Source organism: Solanum lycopersicum, chromosome 7, assembly GCF_036512215.1.
Source record: "Solanum lycopersicum chromosome 7, SLM_r2.1".
Taxonomy (NCBI): domain Eukaryota; kingdom Viridiplantae; phylum Streptophyta; class Magnoliopsida; order Solanales; family Solanaceae; genus Solanum; species Solanum lycopersicum.
Window position 1 is genome coordinate 8,456,450 of NC_090806.1, and position 23,058 is coordinate 8,479,507.

Here is a 23,058-nt window from a genome sequence, read left to right on the forward strand (position 1 = left end):
ACAAGCTTAGAAGAGTCCATCAGTCACGCGGAATGGTACTTTAGACTCATCAAAAAGTCTAATATAGTGGAATATTATCCCGAATCTCAGTTGACGGGCCGCCTGAAAGGATAACTCAAACTTATTAGTGTAAAAGTAGCCCAACATGCATTCAAACCCATAAACCAAATGTTTTTTTTCCACTTTAAGACATAAAAAATCAAAAAATATTACATTTTTTCAAATAATTCCTCTCCTTGATTTAACTAGTGATCATCTCATCGAAACTCAACATGTGGGGAAAACTTAAGAAAAACCACTTCCATTCCTCAAATATAGAATTCCCAAAGTTTTTAATGAATAACAAAGTCAAGTTTGAGTACCAAATGCGCAATTTTCTACCAAAACACCAATCCCCAATGAAAATCAACACATCAAACAAACATTTAGGTAACACCCAACAGAGCATATGCGTACTAACATTGAACGCTTCAGGCCTAACAACAAATAACATTAGAGAACTTAAAAGACTTGAAAACAAAACAACAAGCACACAATCATTCCAGAACAAAGAAACACTCATGCTCAGCAAGGTAAGGTTCATATAACCTAGAAGTATCTATGAGGATACTAAACAACACCAAGATTAGGATCAACCTAAACTAAGAAAATAGGAAATTTCCATTTAGAGTCTAAAGATCATGCAATCCTACAACTAACAAAAAAAGCTACCTAATGATCGAAGCAACTCAATATAAACATGTACTAATCAAGCCAACTCTAAATAAAGTTAAACCATAACCTACCTCGAGGCCAAAACCCTACCTAAACCTCTACTTTAGAGCTTCTCCTTTTTGTTGGGCCTCGAACATTGTCATGCTATCAAGAACAAAAAAAAACAAATCAATATGGGACTAATGATATATCAATAATAAAAAATTCAAGCTAGAATTTGGGTCAAAATTGCAAATGAGTCCAACGATAACGAATTGGAAAACTAACTATATCATTATGTTCCCCTCAAAAAGAGGATAATAGGATCGCAAATTGGGTGAGTATGGGATCCAATTCAAACCTCAAATGGTTCAAATAGAGAAAAGACATAAAGTCACTATTGAAATTGTCCTAAATTTTTAAAAAGACACCTTAACTTTGCAATCGTCCTATTACCCTACTAAACAATTTTGAATAGATATAATTACATCATTTTTCGTCCATCTAACAAAAGAGTGGTGTGCACTTTCTCAAAGAGAGTGAGAACAATAAAATAACTAATATAATTTTATTTTTACAAGTATTTTGTTATAAAATATATTTTCTTATTTTTTTTAATTAGTTTAACTTTTTTTCCTTTTTATTTTTCTCTTTCTTTTCAAAAATTGATTTTCATCTCCATCTATTGAAACTTCTTACTTTCAATGTCATTTTTACCACAACTTCACCTCTTTTTCTTTTATTACTATTAATTTACTCTCTTTAGTTTTAAAATTTTATCTAAATATTTTCTTACATTTCGAACAATCCGATAAACTCATTAGATTTGAAGATGATTAGGAAGTATCATATAGTTTTTTTATTCGATTTCAATTAAGTTCTTTCAATTTTCAAGAAATTAATTGATTCTTTTAATATTATCATTTCTAATTTTGAATGTATATGAAAATGAGTAGTTGATGATACCTTCAAATTTTAAATTTTCTTTAAAAAATAATTAATTTTGTTATCAATAATTCAATAATGTCTAAATAATAGTATGACTTTTGTAAAGAATTTGACCAGAGAAAAAAACAAAAAGGAAAAGGAAAAAAAATGAAAGTGAGTTTGAATTTGACATTGGGGGGTTGGGAAATGAAGAAAAAAAATGAAGGAATAAAAGTGGGAGGTGGAAAATTTTAAGATATATCAAAATTAAAATTCAAAAGTAAGAGAGAGAAATAAAGAAAGAAAAAGATAAAGAAAAAATTTTAAATGAAAAAAAATATAATTTTGATTAATACGTGTCATGTAATGATTGGAGTGTTAACTTACTTTCTTGTTAAAATTTGAGGTTGATCGATATAATAACATATGCTCAAAATTGTTTAGTGCGGTAATAGGACAGTCGCAAAGTTAAGATGTCTTTATGAAAATACGAAACAACTTCAATGGTGACTTTATGTTTTTTATCGTCCAAATATTACTAATGGAGAATTCAAAATCAAGGGAAAATAAAGTTCAAAACAAAAATGAAACACGAAAATGAAGCTGGGATTAGAGTTAGAAAGTGAAAAGGAAAAAATCATGCAACGATTTTTTATGTGAATTGGTTGATTTTTATATGGGATTAGAGTTACCTTTGAATCACTTGAAATGGACAGTAAGCCCAAGCTCCTGCATCGATGGTGTTCATGAAGAATTTTAAAGGAATAAAGGGAATATAACATCATCAATGACCGCTTAATGATGATTCAGAGATTTTGGACTCATTATAGGCTTCTGTCACCAAATCATATCCTCAATGCTTGTTCAAGTCTATTTTTTTATGTAAATTGGTTGATTTTTATATGTGAGATATCAAAGAAAAAACAAGGACAAACGGAAGCAAAAAGAAGTCAAATGCTTGGAAAAGTATAGAAAATAGAGAGATCATAAATAGGAGTAAGAAGGTTTGCTGAGATAATTAAATATCCACAGAAAGCCTTAAAAAATAAGAGAATAGAGAGTTTCACAAAAACTCGGGCTAGTAACCTACAAAAAAATGTAGAAGTAAGGGGTGAGTACCAAATCACATAATACTCAGCATGTAAATTTTTAAACACAAGCTAATGGAACAGAAAACTGGTACTCCTTATCATCTCAACCGAACTTCTACAACTACAACCTCCATAAAACTAGCCTAAGCTAACAATTCACAATTTTTATAGCACAGAGTTCAACAACAACACTCTGACAATTACAAATCTTCAACAACAAATTCAATATTCATCAATCACAAGTTCACAAAAAACATTCATAAGATCAGCAACGCACAAGATCAAGTTTGTTGTGCGGAATTCGAGATAATACAAGAAAATATAAATGCGAAAAATAAGACAACAGATTTACGTGGTTCACCAATAAATTGGCTACGTCCACGGGGAAGAGAGGGAACAGTTTTATAATGGAGAGGTAAAAACAGAATTACAGAATAGGGTTTGCCATAGCGTCTATATTAGTGCTAAGCTACGCCCTAACCCTTCCTTTCTGTTGTAACGGGTCCGATTCAAGGCATTCAACAAATCTCCACCTTGACTTGAATTCTCCGAACAGATTCTTCAGACGCACTATGATAGTGCCAGGCCTCCCCCTCTTCCTCAGAATTGCCCCGCAGGGCAATTAACAGCTTCTGATGTTGAGCAAGTCCAAACAGTGTTGAAACTTGCTCTGTGGAACCGGCTTTGTGAACATATCAGCAGGATTATCAGCAGTTCCTACTTTGTTCACCTTGATTCTCTTCTCACTTCTCATAAAATGAACCTCACGTCAATATGCTTGGTTCTCTCATGATGGACTTGATCCTTGGCTAGACAAATTGAGCTCAAGCTGTCACAATACATCGTACCCTGATCATGATGCAGACAGAGATCACTAACCAGCCCTTTCAGCCAAATCCCTTCTTTTGCAGCCTCCGTCAAGGCCATGTACTCCGCTTCCGTAGTAGACAAAGTCACTGTAGGTTGCAAAGTTGCCTTCCAACTGACGACAGATCCTCCAAGGGTAAACACATAGCCAGTCATCGATCTTCTTGTGTCAACATCTCCAGCATAGTTAGAATCAGAATAGCCAGTAACCAAGCACTGAGTATCACCTCCATAAATGAGACCAACGTCAGATGTACCTCTAAGGTACCGGAAAATTCTCTTCACAGCCTGCCAATGTTCTCTCCCTGGTTGTCCCATGAATCTGCTCACTACACTGACTGCATGTGCTAAATCTGGCCTTGTACAGACCATAGCATACATCAAACTTCCTACGGCACTGGCATAAGGGACTCATGACATATACTCCTTCTCTTCTTCTGACTGTGGAGCAAACATGGCAATGAGATGGATATTGTCAACACTGGGGGTATCAATAGGCTTAGATGAAGACATGCCAAACCTCGCCAAGACCTTCTGAATGTAGCTTCTCTGTGACAAGAAAAGTTTCCTTTTCTCTGTGTCTCTAATGATCTCCATCCCTAGAATCTTCCGAGCGGCTCCCAGATCCTTCATCTCAAACTCAGCACTAAGTAAACCCTTCAGCTTCTGAATGTCATACTTCTTCTTTGCAGCTATCAGCATATCATCTACATAAAGCACCAGATAGATGAAAGAATCATCCTTGAGCCTATTGTAGTAGACACAACAATCATATGAGCTCCGAGTATAGTCCAACTTCACCATATAGCTGTCAAACCTTTTGTACCACTGCCTTGGAGACTGCTTAAGTCCATATAGGGACTTCTTCAACTTGCAGACGTGATTTTCCTTCCCTGGAACTTGGAAACCATCCGGCTGAGTCATGTATATCTCTTCCTCCAACTCTCCATGTAGAAACGCTGTCTTCACATCAAGTTGTTCAAGCTCCAGATTCTAATGTGTAACTATCGCTAGTAACACTCGGATAGAAGTATGTCAGACCACTGGTGAGAAGATCTCATTGTAGTCCACTCCCTCTCTTTGGTTGAAACCTCTGGCAACAAACCTGGCTTTATACTTGACTCCTTCTGCTGGTGATATCCCTTCCTTCTTCTTGAAAACCCATTTGCAAGTAATAATCTTTCTCCCCGAAGGCTGTATGACCAGATCCCATGTCTGATTCTTGTGTAGGGACTCCATCTCATCTCCCATAGCAGCAAACCATTTTTCAGAATCAGGACTTAAAATGTCTTCTTTGTAAGTAGACGGCTCAGATGTATCTACCTCTTCAGCAACCTGCAGTGCATAACCCACCATGTCCTCAAAACCATACCTCGTAGGTGGCCGAACTCCAACCCTCCTTGTCCGATCTTTAGCTATTCTCCGATGGATATCTGATGGCATAGATTCTGGAATATCAGTTTCTGTCTGTGGCTCTTGATCCTCCTCTTCAGGTTCTTTCAAATCGCTCTCGTTCTGAATGACTTGAAACTCCACCTGTTTATCAAGACTCCCAGTTTCTGACGTAGTTGTAGGCTTCACAATGGTTCTAAGCAGAGAACTTTCATCAAAGACAACGTTCCTGCTCATAATTACCCTCTTTTCTGCTGGAGACCAGATTCTGAAACCTTTCACTCCATCTCCGTAGCCCACAAATACTCCCTTTTTAGTAAGCCGTACAACCAAAAGCTTTTAGATTTGAATAATCAGCAGCTTTTCCTGACCACATCTCCATAGGTGTCTTGCACTGTATGCCTGTGTGTGGTCCGCGGTTAATCAAGTAGCAAGCTGTACTAACCGCTTCTGCCCAGAATCTTCTATCTATCCCAACATTAGAGAGCATGCACCTTGCTCTATCCAGAAGTGTTTGATTCATCTGCTCAGCTACACCGTTCTGCTGTGGTGTATTTCTTACTGTATGATGTCAAGAAATCCCTTCATCCTTACAGAATTGATCAAATTCAGACAAGCAGAATCTCAGCCCATTATCAGTTCGCAACCTCTTGATCTTCTTCCCTGTTTGATTTTCCATCAAAATTTTCCACTCCTTGAACTTCTGGAAAGCTTCACTTTTATGCTTCATCATGTACACCCAAGTCATCCTTGAGTAGTCATCAATAAAGGACACAAAGAATCTGCAGCCTCCCAAAGACTCAACACGGCATGGACCCCAACAATCAGAATGGATATAATCTAGTGTGCCTTTTGTTCTGTGAATTGCCTTTGGAAACTTGTTGCGATGTAGTTTTCCAAAGACACAATGTTCACAAAACTCTAGGCTCTTAACCTTATGACCAGCAAGAAGATCCTCCTTTGACAGAATTTGAATCCCTCTTTCACTCATATGACCAAGTCTCATGTGCCATAACTTAGTCATATCCTTCTGGTGAACTTCTGGCGATGCAATATGGGCTGAACCTGTAACCGTGGAACCTTGTAGAAAATACAAAGTACCACGCATGACACCTTTCAGAATCAGATTTAAATCCTTCCAAACCTGCAAGACTCCATCTTTTCCCGACCAGGTAAATCCCTTGCTGTCCAAAAGACTGAGAGATATCAGATTTTTCGTCATCAATGGAACGTGCCTGACCTCGTTCAATGTGTAGAAGCTACCGTCATGTGTCCTTATCTTGATCGAGTGTGTCCCAACCACCTTGCAGACAGAACTATTGGCCATCGAGATGCTGCCTCCGTCTACCTGCTCATAAGTCGTGAACCACTCTCTCCTAAGACAGATGTGATAGGATGCCCCAAAATTGAGAACCCACACATCTGAATGATGAGTGTGCTCATCCGCAACTAGGGCAATGTCTTCTTCAGAATTGGTGTCTTCTTCAGCAACAGCAGCAGAAACTGATTGTTTTTTCGATTGCTTCTTCTTCTTCGGACAATCAAATTTCCAGTGTCCCTTCTCCTTGCAGTAATTACAAACATCATCCGGCTTTGCACCCTTCGACATCGGCTTCTTTTTCTTTCCGCCGTTTTTCCTTTCCTTTTCGCTGCTGGTGAACAGACCGGAAGGCTATATGTCTGTACTTGTGTCGTTAGCCTTATGCCGTAATTCCCTGCTATGAAGGGCCGATCTGACTTCTTCCAATGACACAGTATCTTTCCCAACAATGAACGATTGAACAAAATTCTCAAACGACATTGGGAGAGATACTAACAGAATCAGGGCAGCATCTTCATCCTCGATCTTCACATCGATATTACGCAATTCTAGTAACAAAGTATTCAATTGCTTTAAATGTTCCCTGAGTTGTGTACCTTCAGCCATTCGTAAACCGAATAGACATTGTTTCAGAAGCAGCTTGTTGGTTAGAGATTTTGTCATGTACAAACTCTCCAGCTTCAACCACAGAACAGCAGCAGTCTCTTCATCCGAGACCTCCGTGATGACGTCATCCGCGAGACACAGCATGATCGTCGAGTGCGCCTTTTCCTCCAGAATCGCCATCTCAGGAGTAACGACGGCGTTCTTGTCTTTCGACAACGGCGCCCAGAAGCCTTGTTGTTTCAACAAAGCCCGCATCTTGATCCGCCATAAACTGAAACTGTTCCTCCCTGTGAATTTTTCGATTTTCACGTTCAAAGCAGACATCTCGAATTCTCCAAGAACACCGATTAACCGAGAGGCTCTGATACCAATTTGTTGTGCGGAATTTGAGATAATACGAGAAAATATAAATGCGAAAAACAAGACAACAGATTTATGTGGTTCACCAATAAATTGGCTACGTCCACGGGGAAGAGAGGGAGCAATTTTATTATGGAGAGGCAAAAACAGAATTACAGAATAAGGTTTGCCATAGCGTCTATATATAGTGCTAAGCTACGCCCTAACCCGTCCTTTCTGTTGTAACGGGTCCTATTCAAGGCATTCAACAAAGTTCATCAATGATTAAGATGTGCGATGCAATGTCAAGTACAATCATACAACTTTGACCTAAGGATCCACACCCGCTGTCTCTTCGTCTAGAACCCACGGGGGATATATCTGTCAATGTATATATCCATCGCGACGTGCGACTCGATTCTCAAAAAAAATAATCCGTCACGACGTGCAATACATCCTTCAATAATAGTATTCTCCGCCGCTTATGACATGTCCCTCAATAATAGTATCTGTCGCGGTATGCGACACGTCCCTCGAAAATAGTATCTGACGTGACACACGACACGTCCCTCGAAATGGTACATCCTTTTTAATTTTTTATTCTTCCTCAATTCACACAACATTTATCACAACCATGTCTCAGAACCAATGGAAATGACATGTTCACAGAAATAATGAATTTTCATAATAATTCATAATAACACAATCGTGATACAACATCAACAATGAGTCACTTAGACCATTCTAAACACATCAAACACCAATAATTAATGACATTGCATTTTATTACCCCTTTTTCATCATTAGAAGTATTCAATATGGACAAGTCAACCCGTCCCAAGTCCATTACTCCCCAACACATACCACTAGAAAATACACGATTATATATACTTAACAAAGGTTTAGAAATTCACTTGTCTCAAATAATTGAACAATCACACGGGGACTTGAGTTTTCCCCATTCGTTGGACTTCTAAATCAATTCAATCTATTCAAATATAAATTACACACACATATTACTTTATGTCTAGCCGACGAATCAATAATGAAGTTTCTAATCTTGAAGCAAAATTAATGTGTCAACTCCCATATTTTCTAAGTTTCAATCCTAAGGTTAAGTCTTAATTTCTCAAATTAACATAACTCTAATAATTTTATATAATACAATACACCTATTATTTAATTACTTATTTCAATATATCAAAACTTGAATTATATCCTCAAAAATAATTCTTAAACTAAAAATTAAAACAGAACCAATGACCTTTAACAGGTGTTCTATTCAGGTCTACATCGAAATATGAGAACATTAACTATCTCCTTAAATTCTAATGATTAAATAATCATTAACCCTTCAAATATAAATCACTGGTTTGTCCCAACTTACTTTGAAAGAAGAATAAAGTTAACGTGAAAGATAGATCATTTAAATGCCTAATGCAATAAAATATTATAATATTAAGGAAAAAAAAGGTCATGAATAAAAGTAATTACAACATAACTATGCAAACATAAATGTTAATCACAATTATTATGCACCTTACATAACTTAAATTAAAGTAAAATTTATCATTAAATAAGATTGTACACTAACATTTTTCTTTTCTTTTAAATTATAATTTATGTGTTTATGTTTAAATTTGATAAAAGAATATTATGTTAAATTTTTTGTTCTAAATTTAAAACTAATGTTATATTTTCAGTTATATTTATTTAAGCCGTATTGACTTAATGTTTTTCATTGCAAACCATTTATTACTTGGTTAGACTTGATAAATTATATTTTGTCAGATATTTAATAATTTCATGACATAATATTTATACTATTAATGTTTTTTTCAAACATGAATTGATGTTCATAGAAATTTTTTATTTTTATTTTTTGTAAATACTTTAGCATAAAAACCCGAAAACTCAAAAAATTTGAAAAAATTCGAAGTTAAAAAATCCGAATTTATTAATTTGATTTGATTTATAGATTTAAAAAATCGACACAAATATTTTAGTTTAATATTTGAAAAATATAAACCAATCCGACCATAACACCGCTACATAAAATTGGTATTAATATTTGTTTTGGGTGTAGGTGGTCGGGTAACGAAAAAATCTTTAAAAAAATTGAAAACAAGATAACTTTTTTTTTTGGGAAGGGATTGGAATGGGAGGGGAATGGTAGGAGGGTGAGGTAATTAAAAAAAATACTTTTATTTTTATATAAAATACAATTTTTTTGGGAGGGAGTTAGCGAAAAAGTAATTTGATATTTTTCTTTTTTAAAAAAACAATATTTTTTCCAAAAAATATCTTTAAGGTTTTGAGGGTGGGAGATTGTGGGGGTGGTTGGTTGGTAGGGCATAAGGGCCGAGTTAGTGGTGATAAAAAATTGTTTTTTTTTCAAAAGAAAAAAAAAAGTTTTATGTTTTGTGTGTATGTGGGGGGCTGGGGTGGAGGGCTAAAGATTTTGCTTTTGAAACTTTTAACAAGATCCATACTATAAAATAAGTATCTGTATTTATTCATATTAGTCTTAAAATAATTTATTTTTACTTATTTAAAATGTGAATTGTATCAAATATTTATTATTTTTGTTTAATGACCCAATATATTGGATCCTCTCATTTGCCACTCCTAATGAAAAGTAAAAGAAGCATCATTATGAATAGGAGAAACTTGTATTTTCCTATTATAAATATAAGTATTTATGGGACCCCAAAAATCATTCATTTTTTCATTTTTATATTGTTTTGTTCTATTAAGAGAAACAAAATATGTATCTATCAGTAGCTTTGCCCTTGCCAAATATTGTAAGTACTTGTATAAAGTTATAAATCATAATGTTTGCTAATTATTCATGCAACTTCTTATATGAAGTTATAAATCATAATGTTTAAAAATTATTCATGCAATTTATCATATATTTTATCTTTTGTGTTTGGATTCAAAAAATTTTCTTGCTTATTATTTTTGTTAGCAAGGTTTTGGATTAACTTTTGTCAATCACAAGATTTCCAGCACATCCATAGCAAGAAGGGCTACTCATGAGCAATTGGTTTATTACTTTTTTGTACATATTTAGATTTTTTAGTTTTAAGCTTTATGTATACTAATAGTTGAAGAATTTTTACACCATCAGAGATATTTATAAGATAATTATGAGTAATTGTACAAAGTATCAATTGACACAATTTAAAATAAATTGTAAATAACCTATAACTATAACATGTTAAAATGAAAAAGAAACATATTTTTTCATTATGTAAAACCAAAATCCTTTAATATTTATCGTTTACTTATCAATTACTCCCTCCATTCCTTTTTTACTTGTCCACTTTCCTTTTATAGTTATCCTTAATTACTTGTTCATTTTGACAAATCAAGAAAGAATATTTTTTTAACCTATTATACCCTCAATTAAAATTACTTTGAAAAATGTAAAATTTTTCATCCACTTCACAATAGATGGAGGTAAAATGGTAAACTCACTACGTCATTAATTATTTTTTTAATAGGTGCGTCATTCAAAAGTGGACAACTAAAAAGGAAAGAAGGGAGTTGTTTCTTCGATTTGGTACTTACTACTCCCTCCGTTTTAAAAAGAATGATCTCCTTTCCTAGTATGCATCTCTTTTTTTTGGTAACATTTTAATTTCAGTTTTTACTTAACATGTTTAAGGCCACAAGATCAAAGAATAATTTTGTACATTTGACCTAACTTTAATTTAATACCACAAGATTCAAAAGTCTTCTTTACTCTTAAACTTCGTGTCAAATCAAACAATATCATTTTTATGAAACGAAGGAGTAATTATTATCTCATTGTAAAGCCCTCATAAAAATCTAGGAATTATTTCAAATAGATTATGAGAGAAAAATATAAGCAAGAAATTCTCCCTTTTTACTTTCAAAACAATGGTTTGTATGAAATTTTTGTTTTTTATGTTTGATTGCTAAGAAGTATTTACTTCGTTTCAATTTATTTATCTTATTTTGTTCTGTAATATGTTTTAAAAATGGCTAGCGTATTCTCCTTGGTTCAATCAATAATTTCCTTTTTGTTTTCGTTTAAAAAGAATTACGTCTCTTTCACTTATTCTTTTTTGCAAATATTTAATTCTAATTTTTAACATGATATGATTAGGAAATTATATGATATGATTAGGATGATTATACTAAAAATTATTTTAATACATTCTAAATATATTTAGTGACCGCAATATTCAAAGGTCCTGTTTACTTTCATAACCATGTATCAAGTCAAAATTAGATAAATAAATAAAAACATAGGGAGCAACTCTTTATATTAGATAAATAAATAAAAACATAGAGCAACTCTTTATATTCAACATCCTACATATGTCATTTTTTTGTCCACAATTCAAAAAATATTTTGATATATTACACAGATTTTAAGTTTAACATTACAAGATTCCATTATTTTTTTAAAATTTTTTAAACTTGATATTTAATCAAACTAAAACAAATATATTATTGTAGGGACAAAACTCGTACTACTTTCTTTTCTTGTTTCTTGGGGCGTTGGTGCTTGGCCTATATACGATATGACATAGCCTATATGTGTTCACTTGATATGTTTAAGTTTACATGTTTTAATAGTCTTATGATCATTCAAATATTATAACATATTTATTCTCTATTTGACAAAGTTAATGAGAGAGTAGAAATGTTTTCTTTTTTCAAAAAAAAGTTTATTATTAAGAAGTATGTATTATGGGGGAGTAATGAAAGATGTCCTCCAAAGAAAAAGAAAAAAATAGTTTCTCAAAAGCACTATTTTAAATAATGCTTTTACGAAAATATACTTTACTTTTTCAAAGATTGGTCAAACACTAATGAGTTGTTGCTCAAAATGTTTTAAAATTTAATTAATCAAACACAAATTATTTCTCATCAAAACTATTTTAAAAATAAGATGATTTTAGAAATTTGGCCAAACAAGCTATACATTAATATCAAAAGAATTTAAAGTTAATATGTACACATTGATTCAATTTTAGATTAGGGGTGTACTTAGCTGAGGTGGTTCGATTTTTCAACTACCAAAATAAATCAATTGTGTTAGATTTTTAAATGTACAAACCAAACCAACAAAAGGAAGGGTTTAACCTTATATTTTCTTGCTTTTTTGTTTTTTATCTTTAATCTTGTATTTTTCATTATGTTTGGTAAAGTCTTCGAACAAACATATAACTAAATTTGTGTTTCGAATGTTTTCTTAGTCCTATCAAAATACAATTATTTAAGATATTTTTAAAGAAAATAATAGGTAATATGAGTTAATTAATGTACTAAAACATTCAACAACAAAAAAAGTATTTTAAATAGAAGATATTTTCCTTAAAAAACTAAGAAAAAACATTTTCCGAATCACTAAAAATAATCCATCACATCCCCATACTACCCATAAGTACATGTTGTAACACTAAAACAAGAACAACTTTTAGCGGCACTAAATATTGACATCAATAAAGAGTGCTAAATTCTTTATCGGCATTAGGTAAGTACTTTTAGAACCAATGTCGCTAAAGGCTTTAGAGACATATACAAAGAGTGCTGATTAACGCTAAAAATACATATTTAGAGGCATTTAAGAATAAATTGCCGCTAATAATTATTTTTGATGTACTGTAAAGTTATAGTAAGACATTTAAATTCATCAAACATGAAAAAATTGAAAAAACTTTTACAGGGACCAAGAGAGCAGGAAGGAACAACCCTATCAGATCAAGCTGAAGTCAAAAGAAAAGAAACTAAAGTACTCCCACCTTTAGTGAATGCCATAACAACATCAGTCAAGAAAAATGCAGCACCTTTAAATTTTCCAGGTCATAAAAGAGGCATAGCTGCACCATCTTCACTAGTTGATGCTATCGGTATTGGTCCCTTTCTTCATGATGCAACTGAGCTCCCAGAGCTTGATAGTTTTGGTTATCCAATTGGACCATTATTAGATGCACAACAAATGACTGCTAACCTCTTTGGTGCATCTCAAACATGGTTCTTAGTTTGTGGGACAACTTGTGGAATTTTAGCAGCAATTATGTCAACTTGTTCACATGGTGATACTTTAATCCTTGCAAGAAACTCACATGTTTCAGCCGCTTCAGCAACGGTGCTTTGTGGTGCTCAACCAAAGTACATTCTTCATGAACATAATCTTCGATGGGATATTGCTGGAGGCGTTACCCCCTTACAGGTAATTTTAACAGCAATTATGTCAACATAATTTAAGTGTTTACTTGTGCACACACAAATTAGAGTATATAAATGTCAGATGAGGCCAAGCTAAAGTCGTGGCCAACTTAATGTATAACAACCTTCTAACCTGATATCTTGTGATATCCTTGAGAATAGGATCATCGACGTCAGTTCTAGTCAACTTATCATACTCTATTATGGTGAGCTTAATGTTTACTTCCAAGGGTGTATTTACTGGTTTTGCACCACTAAGATCAGTGTCTGAGATTAGATCAAGAGCATACTTCCTTTGATTTAGTAATATCTCATTTTTGGATCTTAGGATCTCAGTCTAGAAAATACTGGGTGTCACCAAAATCCTTCATCTTGAACTTGCTATGAATTAAGTCTTTTATCTCTTGTATCAACTTACTAATACTGCCTGTTAGAAGTAGATCATCCACATAGGTAAGAATCACAACTATATCCTGGACATCTCTTTGTAAAAAGAGAATGATCATAAGGACTTTGTGAGTAACCAGTCTTAAATAAAACTTTTAAAAGCTTTACATTCCATTGCCTGCAGACTTGTTTCAATCTAGATAAAGACTTAAGCAGCTTACACACCTTGTACTTCCCCTGCCTCTGAAAAACCCTGAGGCATCTCCATGTATACATCTTCAATAATATCACCCTGCAAAGATGTATTATGAACATCTTTTTCATATAGAAGCTAATTGTGTGAGGTTGCTACACTGATGGTAGTCTTGACAGTGACAATTTTAGCTATAGATGAGTGTTGGACAAACGGATAATCACACCCAGGATAATGTCCAAACTAAATAGCAATAGGAAGAGAGTAACATCGACAACAAATATTAAAATGGGTAGATATGATACCCGAATAAGTAATACAATAATATTGATGAAAAATTTGGTAGTATCAAAAGACTACCACTCAACACTCTTTTATTTCTTACAACTCACAAAACAATATTACTTGCGCACTATTTTCTCACAAACTAAGAAGTTGTTTGTTGATTACTCTCTCTACTCTCTATTGCTTCTCTATTTTTGGTGTGTCTTCAAGTATTCAATTACTACTCTATATATAGAGTTTTTTGAACCCTTTATTACATCATTAATGACATAATGTGATAGCCAATTTCCACAAAAGTATTGGATGCCATACTCTACCAAACTTATACCAAACTTTGACTATCTACTTCCACAAATGTGGCTACCAACTTTCAAATTGGTGGCTACCAATTTTCACATTTGTGGATAATAATTTCAACAAGTATGACTGCCAAATTAATTGTTGCCAAGATTTTATTTCCACAAATCTCTCCCTTAATTTTATATCCGCAACTTAATCATGAGATTTCACATACTTGAGCTCTACCTCTTTCTTGGCAATGCATTATCGGATATAGTGATACCTTATGTCTATGTGCTTACTTCGATCATGATATACCAGATTCATTGCTAGTGCTTGCACAGATTTGTAATCAACACAAATTAATGTCGCTTCATTTTGTGGCAAATTCAGTTCTTCAACAATCTTCTCAACCAAATAGCATGACACGTACATGATGTCGCTGCCACATATCCAGCTTCACAAGTCGAGAGAGTAACAATTGATTGTTTCTTTGAACTCCAAGAAATAACACAATCACCCAAGAAAAACATAAAACCCGATGTGTTTTTTGTATCATAAACATCTCCCGCATAATCACTATCACAATATCACACAAGATTAAAATTGTCAGAAGAAGAATAAAATATTCCAAGGTCGATTGTACCTTTTAGGTAGTGAAGAATTCTTTTAGAGACCTTCAAGTGAGTGGAGGTGGTAGCTTCCATGAAACAACTTACTACTCCAACTTGAAAGAGTATATATAGTCTCGTACATGTCAAGTACCTCAGACTTCCAACGAGACTTTTGAACAAAGTGGAATCCACTTTTTCTCCATTGTCAAACTTTGACAATTTTGTTTCACTTTCCATTGGGGTGTTTATAGGGTTGCAATTAACACATGTTGAAGTTCTTCAAAATCTCCTTTGGATAGCTTTCTTGAGATATGAAGAGGCCTTCCTCCATTTGCTTCACTTCTAAGCCTAAGTAATATGACATGAGCCCTATGTCCGTCATCTCAAACTCAAGGGACATAGTTTTTTTGAACCTTAATGTAAAGAGCATATTCATGGAAAAAACGAGTAAACCCAATGTCTTAAAAGTATTTATCAATGCAACTATTCCAAGCTCGTGGAGCTTGGTTCAACCCATATAAGGATCTATTCAACCTCAATACCTTATCTTCATGATTTTTAACCACAAAACCTAATAGTTGCTCAACATAGACTTCTTTTTCAAGATATCCATTCAGGAATACCGATTTGACAACTAGTTGATGGATCTTCCACTTCATTTGCGCCTCTAAATAGATCAATTGACGGATTGTCTCCATGCGGGCAACAGGCACATACAATTCCTCATAGTCGATGCCATGCCTTTGTTGTAGCCTTTAGCCACATGTCTTGCCTTGTATCTTTCTATTTCTCAATGGGCATTTTTCTTCGTCTTGTATACCCATTTGACTCCAATTGCTCGATGATCCTTGGGAAGAGTTCTTAACTCCCAAGTGTTGTTCTTCTCTATTGACTGAATCTCCTTCTCCATGTCTTGTCTCCATTTTTTTCAGTAACAGCTTCATCAAAATTCATTGGTTCACTATCAGCAAAGAGACAACACAAAAAATCAAAATTATTTGTCGTTACACGCACCTATACCCTAGTAGTTAGGTCATTTCCCTAGGTCGTCGACCAGCGTACTTGACCTCTCGGAGGTCTTGTACAAGCCCTTCCGTATTGTTCATCGCATATAAACATATGAAAAGTAGTGCTGAATTAAAACATTTCACAAACATTTTATAAGTCTTTAAAATATCTTTCAGATAAAACATAACAAATACTAATTCTCATTTCATCAAATCTTAGACAAAAGAATACTTTGGGACACGGCCCAATACACAATAGAAATAAGTACTACCAAGTCTATTACAATACTTCGATAAAATCAATAAAGACATCTATGCTCTCGAGTCAAATGAGCGCATACTTTAACTTGCTTGAACGATCTTCTAATCCAAGATTAGTTCTCCAAAAGCACCTTCACCTATGAATCACTTTAGACATAGATAAAAGCATGGAATTAGTACAAACACATGTACTAAGTATGACATATTGCATAAAAATCATGAAAATGGACATTCATTGAAAACATGCATCTTTTGATTTAAATATCATAATACAATCATAAGAATAACATTTAAAACCTTAGAAATACATAAGAAGTTACTTAATCAATTTAGCACATTTTTAGGAAATCTTACAGTGAAGTATATCATTGTTACAGAAGTTCATTTACTGTATAGTGAAGTTTCTTAGCTTCACCATAGACACCTTAGCATGAAATTCCCTCACTAAAAGCTATCTTAAGACTCACTTAAGTAAGAAAAAGAGATTTTGGGCCCAAGCCTGTTAGGACGTAGCTTAGCACTATATATAGACGCTATGACAAACCCTATTCTGTAATTCTGTTCTTACCTCTCCATAATAAAACTGCTCCCCCTCTTCCCGTGGACGTAGCCAATTTATTGGTGAACCACGTAAATCTGTTGTCTTGTTTTTCGCGTTTATATTTTATCGTATTATATCAAATTCCGCACAACAAATTGGTATCAGAGCCTCTCGGTTAATCAGTATTTTTTGGATAATTCGAGATGTCTGCTTTGAACGTGAAAATCGAAAAATTCACAGGGAGGAACAGTTTCAGTTTATGGCAGATCAAGATACGGGCTTTGTTGAAACAGCAAGGCTTCTGGGCGCCGTTGTCGAAAGACAAGAACGCCGTCGTTACTCCTGAGATGGCGATTCTGGAGGAAAAGGCGCACTCAACGATCATGCTGTGTCTCGCGGATGACGTCATCATGGAGGTCTCGGATGAAGAGACTGCTGTTGGTCTGTGGTTGAAGCTGGAGAGTTTGTACATGACAAAATCTCTAACCAACAAGCTGCTTCTGAAACAACGTCTATTCGGTTTACAAATGGCTGAAGTTACACAACTCAGGGAACATTTAGAGCAATTGAATACTTTGTTATTAGAATTGCGTAATATCGATGTGAAGATCGAGGATGAAGATGCTACCCTGATTTTGTTAGTATCTCTCCCAATGTCGTTTGAGAATTTTGTTCAATCGTTCATTATTGGGAAAAATACTGTGTCGTTGGAAGAAGTCAGATCGGCCCTTCATAGCAGGGAATTACGACATAAGGCTAACGACACAAGTACGGACATACAACCTTCCGGTCTGTTCACTAGTAGCGGAAAGGGAAGGAAAAATGGCAGAAAGAAAAATAAGTCGATGTCGAAGGGTGCAAAGCCGGATGATGTTTGTAATTACTGCAAGGAGAAGGGACATTGGAAATTTGATTGTCCGAAGAAGAAGAAGAAGCAATCGGAAAAACAATCAGTGTCTGCTGCTGTTGCTGAACAAGGCACCAATTCTGAAGAAGACATTGCCCTAGTTGCGGATGAGCACACTCATCATTCAGATGTGTGGGTTCTCGAATCTGGGGCATCCTATCACATCTGTCCTAGGAGAGAGTGGTTCACGACTTATGAGCAGATAGACGGAGGCAGCATCTCGATGGCCAACAGTTGTGTCTGCAAGGTGGTTGGGACAGGCTCGATCAAGATAAGGACACATGATGGTAGCTTCTGCACATTGAACGAGGTCAGGCACGTTCCATTGATGATGAAAAATCTTATATCTCTCAGTCTTTTGGACAGCAAGGGATTCAGCTGGTCGGGAAAAGATGGAGTCTTGCGGGTCTGGACGGGTTCAAATCTGATTCTGAAAGGTGTCATCCGTGGTACTTTGTATTTTCTATAAGGTTCCACGGTTACTGGTTCAGCCCATGTTGCATCGTCAGAAGTTCACGAGAAGGATATGACTAAGTTATGGCACATGAGACTTGGTCATATGGGTGAAAGAGGGATGCAAATTCTGTCAAAGGAGGATCTTCTTGTTGGTCATAAGGTTAAGAGCCTAGAGTTTTGTGAACATTGTGTTTTTGGAAAACTACATCGCAACAAGTTTCCAAAGGCCATTCACAGAACAAAAGGCACAATTGATTATATCCATTCTGATTGTTGGGGTCCATGCCGTGTTGAGTCTTTGGGACGCTGCAGATTCTTTGTGTCCATTATTGATGACTACTCAAGGATTACTTGGGTGTACATGATGAAGCATAAAAGTGAAGCTTTCCAGAAGTTCAAGGAGTGGAAAATTTTGATGGAAAATCAAACAGGGAAGAAGATCAAGAGGTTGCGAACTGATAATGGGATGGAATTCTGCTGGTCTGAATTTGATCAATTCTGTAAGAATGAAGGGATTGCTCGACATCGTACAGTCAGAAATACACCACAGCAGAACGGTGTAGCTGAGCGGATGAATCAAACACTTCTGGAGAGAGCAAGGTGCATGCTCTCTAATGCTGGGCTAGATAAAAGATTCTGGGCAGAAGCGGTTAGTACAGCTTGCTACTTGATTAACCACGGACCACATACTGGCATACAGTGCAAGACACCTATAGAGATGTGGTCAGGAAAAGCTGCTGATTATTCAAATCTGAAAGCTTTTGGTTGTACGACTTACTATCACGTCAGTGAAGGTAAGTTAGAACCAAGAGCTAAAAAGGGAGTATTTGTGGGCTACGGAGATGGAGTGAAAGGTTTCAGAATCTGGTCTCCAGCAGAAAAGAGGGTTATTATGAGCAGGAACATTGTCTTTGATGAAAGTTCTCTGCTTAGAACCATTGTGAAGCCTACAACTACATCAGAAACTGGGAGTCTTGATAAACAGGTGGAGTTTCAAGTCATTCAGAACGAGAGCGATTTAAAAGAACCTGAAGAAGAGGATCAAGAGCCACAGATAGAAACTGATATCCCAGAATCTATTCCATCAGATATCCATCAGAGTATAGCTCAAGATCGGCCAAGGAGGGTTGGAGTTCGGCCACCTACGAGGTATGGTTTTGAGGACATGGTGGGTTATGCACTGCAGGTTGCTGAAAGAGGTAGATACATCTGAGCCGTCTACTTACAAAGAAGCCATTTTAAGTCCTGATTCTGAAAAATGGTTTGCTGCTATGGGAGATGAGATGGAGTCCCTACACAAGAATCAGACATGGGATCTGGTCATACAGCCTTCGGGGAGAAAGATTATTACTTGCAAATGGGTTTTCAACAAGAAGGAAGGGATATCACCAGCAGAAGGAGTCAAGTATAAAGCCAGGGTTGTTGCCAGAGGTTTCAACCAAAGAGAGGGAGTGGACTACAATGAGATCTTCTCACCAGTGGTCAGACATACTTCCATCCGAGTGTTACTAGCGATAGTTACACATCAGAATCTGGAGCTTGAACAACTTGGTGTGAAGACAGCGTTTCTACATGGAGAGTTGGAGGAAGAGATATACATGACTCAGCCGGATGGTTTTCAAGTTCCAGGGAAGGAAAATCACGTCTGCAAGTTGAAGAAGTCCTTATATGGGCTTAAGCAGTCTCCAAGGCAGTGGTACAAAAGGTTTGACAGCTATATGGTGAAGTTGGGCTATACTCGGAGCTCATATGATTGTTGTGTCTACTACAATAGGCTCAAGGATGATTCATTCATCTATCTGGTGCTTTATGTAGATGATATGTTGATAGCTGCAAAGAAGAAGTATGACATTCAGAAGCTGAAGGGTTTACTTAGTGCTGAGTTTGAGATGAAGGATCTGGGAGCCTCTCGGAAGATTCTAGGGATGGAGATCATTAGAGATAGAGAGAGAAGGAAAATTTTCTTGTCACAGAGAAGCTACATTCAGAAGGTCTTGGCGAGGTTTGACATGTCTTCATCTAAGCCTATTGATACCCCCAGTGCTGTTAATATCCATCTCATTGCCATGTTCGCTCCACAGTCAGAAGAAGAGAAAGAGTATATGTCACGAGTCCCTTATGCCAGTGCCGTAGGAAGTTTGATGTATGCTATGGTCTGTACAAGGCCAGATTTAGCACATGCAGTCAGTGTAGTGAGCAGATTCATGGGACAACCAGGGAGAGAACATTGGCAGGCTGTGAAGAGAATTTTCCGGTACCTTAGAGTTACATCTGACGTTGGTCTCATTTATGGAGGTGATACTCAGTGCTTGGTTACTGGCTATTCTGATTCTGACTATGCTGGAGATGTTGACACAAGAAGATCGATGACTGGCTATGTGTTTACCCTTGGAGGATCTGTCGTCAGTTGGAAGGCAACTTTGCAACCTACAGTGACTTTGTCTACTATGGAAGTGGAGTACATGGCCTTGATAGAGGCTGCAAAAGAAGGGATTTGGCTGAAAGGGCTGGTTAGTGATCTTGGTCTGCATTATGATCAGGCTACGGTGTATTGTGACAGTTTGAGCGCAATTTGTCTAGCCAAGGATCAAGTCCATCATGAGAGAACCAAGCATATTAACGTGAGGTATCATTTTCTGAGAAGTAAGAAGAGAATCAAGGTGAAGAAAGTAGGAACTGCTGATAATCTTGCTGATATGTTCACAAAGCCGGTTCCACAGAGCAAGTTTCAACATTGTTTGGACTTGCTCAACATCAGAAGCTGTTAATTGCCCTGCGGGGCAATTCGGAGGAAGAGGGGGAGGCCTGGCACTATCATAGTGCGTCTGAAGAATCTGTTTGGAGAATTCAAGTCAAGGTGGAGATTTGTTGAATGCCTTGAATTGGGCCCTTAATTATCTGTCAATTATGTATTTTGGGCCCAAGCCTGTTAGGGCGTAGCTTAGCACTATATATAGACGCTATGGCAAACCCTATTCTGTAATTATGTTCTTGCCTCTCCATAATAAAACTGCTCCCCCTCTTCCCGTGGACGTAGCCAATTTATTGGTGAACCACATAAATCTGTTGTCTTCTTTTTCGCGTTTATATTTTTTTGTATTATATCAAATTCCGCACAACACGATTTGTAACCATTCACCTTTTATCAGATGGAAGACATACTACTGACCATGTGTGGTTGAGCTCTAATGCTGCAGTTTTTTCTGGCATTGTTGTCACTCACTCTAGACATTTAGAGGCTTCTTTGAAAGTAGTAGGCACAGGGATTGTAGAAAGGGCAGTCAAGAATGTCTTATATTCAGCTTTGAATAGGTAACATAGTCAAAAATGGGATACAGGCATGCAGGGTGAGCTTATTTAGAAGATGCATGCATAAGGTAAATATTGATGCATGGATAGGTTCAGAATTCACCACAGTAGGTGTGACTAGAACCGTTGTTCCAATTACTACACTATGTAATAGCTGGCGTTGCATCCTCAAGATCTGGTTTGTCTCTTTTCTCTTCTATAGCTGAAGTTGAGACCTCACCAGATCATTAGGCAACTCATCATCTTCCAAGGAAACTACAGGGTTGGTAGGAGGTAACTCATTACAAGCTCACTACATTACTATCAGTTAGTTACTTCTTTAATAATGTTTCAGGTGAAAATAGCAATTGAAGAACTGGAACAGAAAGGCAAAAAGGCAGCAAGAGTTTTTATTACATCACCAACTTATAATGGGGTATGTAGCAATATTTTTGAGATATCTCAAATATGCCATTTTCATGGTATCCCTCTAATTGTGGATGAAGCACATGGATCTCACTTCAAATTTCATCCTGATATGCCTAAAATAGCTCTTTCTCAAGGAGCAGATCTTGTCATACAATCTACACACAGTTTTGTGCTCATTTTCCCAATCATCAATGCTACACTTATTCGGGGATCGCATCGATAGAGATAGAGTGCACAAATGTCTTCAATCTTTACAAACCACTAGTCCAAATTGGCTTTTATTAGCTTCCTTGGATGCAACTAGAGATGAATTAAGTAAAAATCCAAACACCCTTTTCAATGAAGTAATGGAACTAGTCCAACAAGTGAAAGAACTAATAAACCACATTCCTGGAGTCTCACTTTTCGATCTCTCATGTTTCTCCAACAACTTCTCTTATATGGACCCTTTGAGGATGACAATTGGTGTACAAGAACTTGGCTTGTCAGGTTTAGAAGCATATAACATATTGTCAGCAAGTCATGGAAATCAGCCAGAACTTATTGGAACTCAATCTTTCACATTAGCCTTTAGCTTAGGAACAACTAAAGACCATACTCAAAGACTTGCTAATGGATTGAAGTATTTATCAAACAACTTCTTTCAAGAAGAAATGGAGATTATCGAAAAGAAGAGTCAACTATATCATGGTATAGAAAGGTTGCCATTGGGAGAAGTTTACATGAGTTGTACACCAAGAGAAGCCTTTTTTGCTAGGAAAAAGAAAGTGAATTTTGAAAAAAGTATTGGGGAAGTTTGTGGAGAATTTATTTGCCCTTTCCCTCCAGGTATCCCAGTGCTAATCCCAGGTGAAATCATCACAAAGAGAGCTATGGATTATCTTGTTCAAGTTAGGGACCAAGGAGCTTTTCTTAAAGGGGCTGTTGATCCTCTACTTAGCACTGTGGTTGTTTGTGATTTTTGA

General features: G+C 35.9%; 1 protein-coding gene across 1 annotated transcript; it reads left to right on the top strand.

Moving 5' to 3' along the window:
* Nucleotides 1-12,916: 12,916 nt before the first annotated feature.
* LOC101250132 (uncharacterized) lies at nt 12,917-23,058 on the top strand. The gene is made up of 6 exons (XM_069287185.1): nt 12,917-13,450; nt 17,469-17,802; nt 19,339-19,525; nt 20,784-20,886; nt 22,020-22,100; nt 22,216-23,058. The coding sequence occupies exons 1-6, from the start codon at nt 12,917-12,919 to the stop codon at nt 23,056-23,058; spliced, it is 2,082 nt and encodes a 693-aa protein (XP_069143286.1).

Coding starts and splice junctions, on each gene's coding strand:
- LOC101250132 (XM_069287185.1), top strand. CDS start 12,917: ATGAAAAAATTGAAAAAACTTTTACAGGGACCAAGAGAGCAGGAAGGA. Junction 19,526..20,783: donor GGAGTTCGGCCACCTACGAG/GTATGGTTTTGA, acceptor ATCTGTCGTCAG/TTGGAAGGCAACTTTGCAAC. Junction 22,101..22,215: donor CATCACCAACTTATAATGGG/GTATGTAGCAAT, acceptor TGCCTAAAATAG/CTCTTTCTCAAGGAGCAGAT.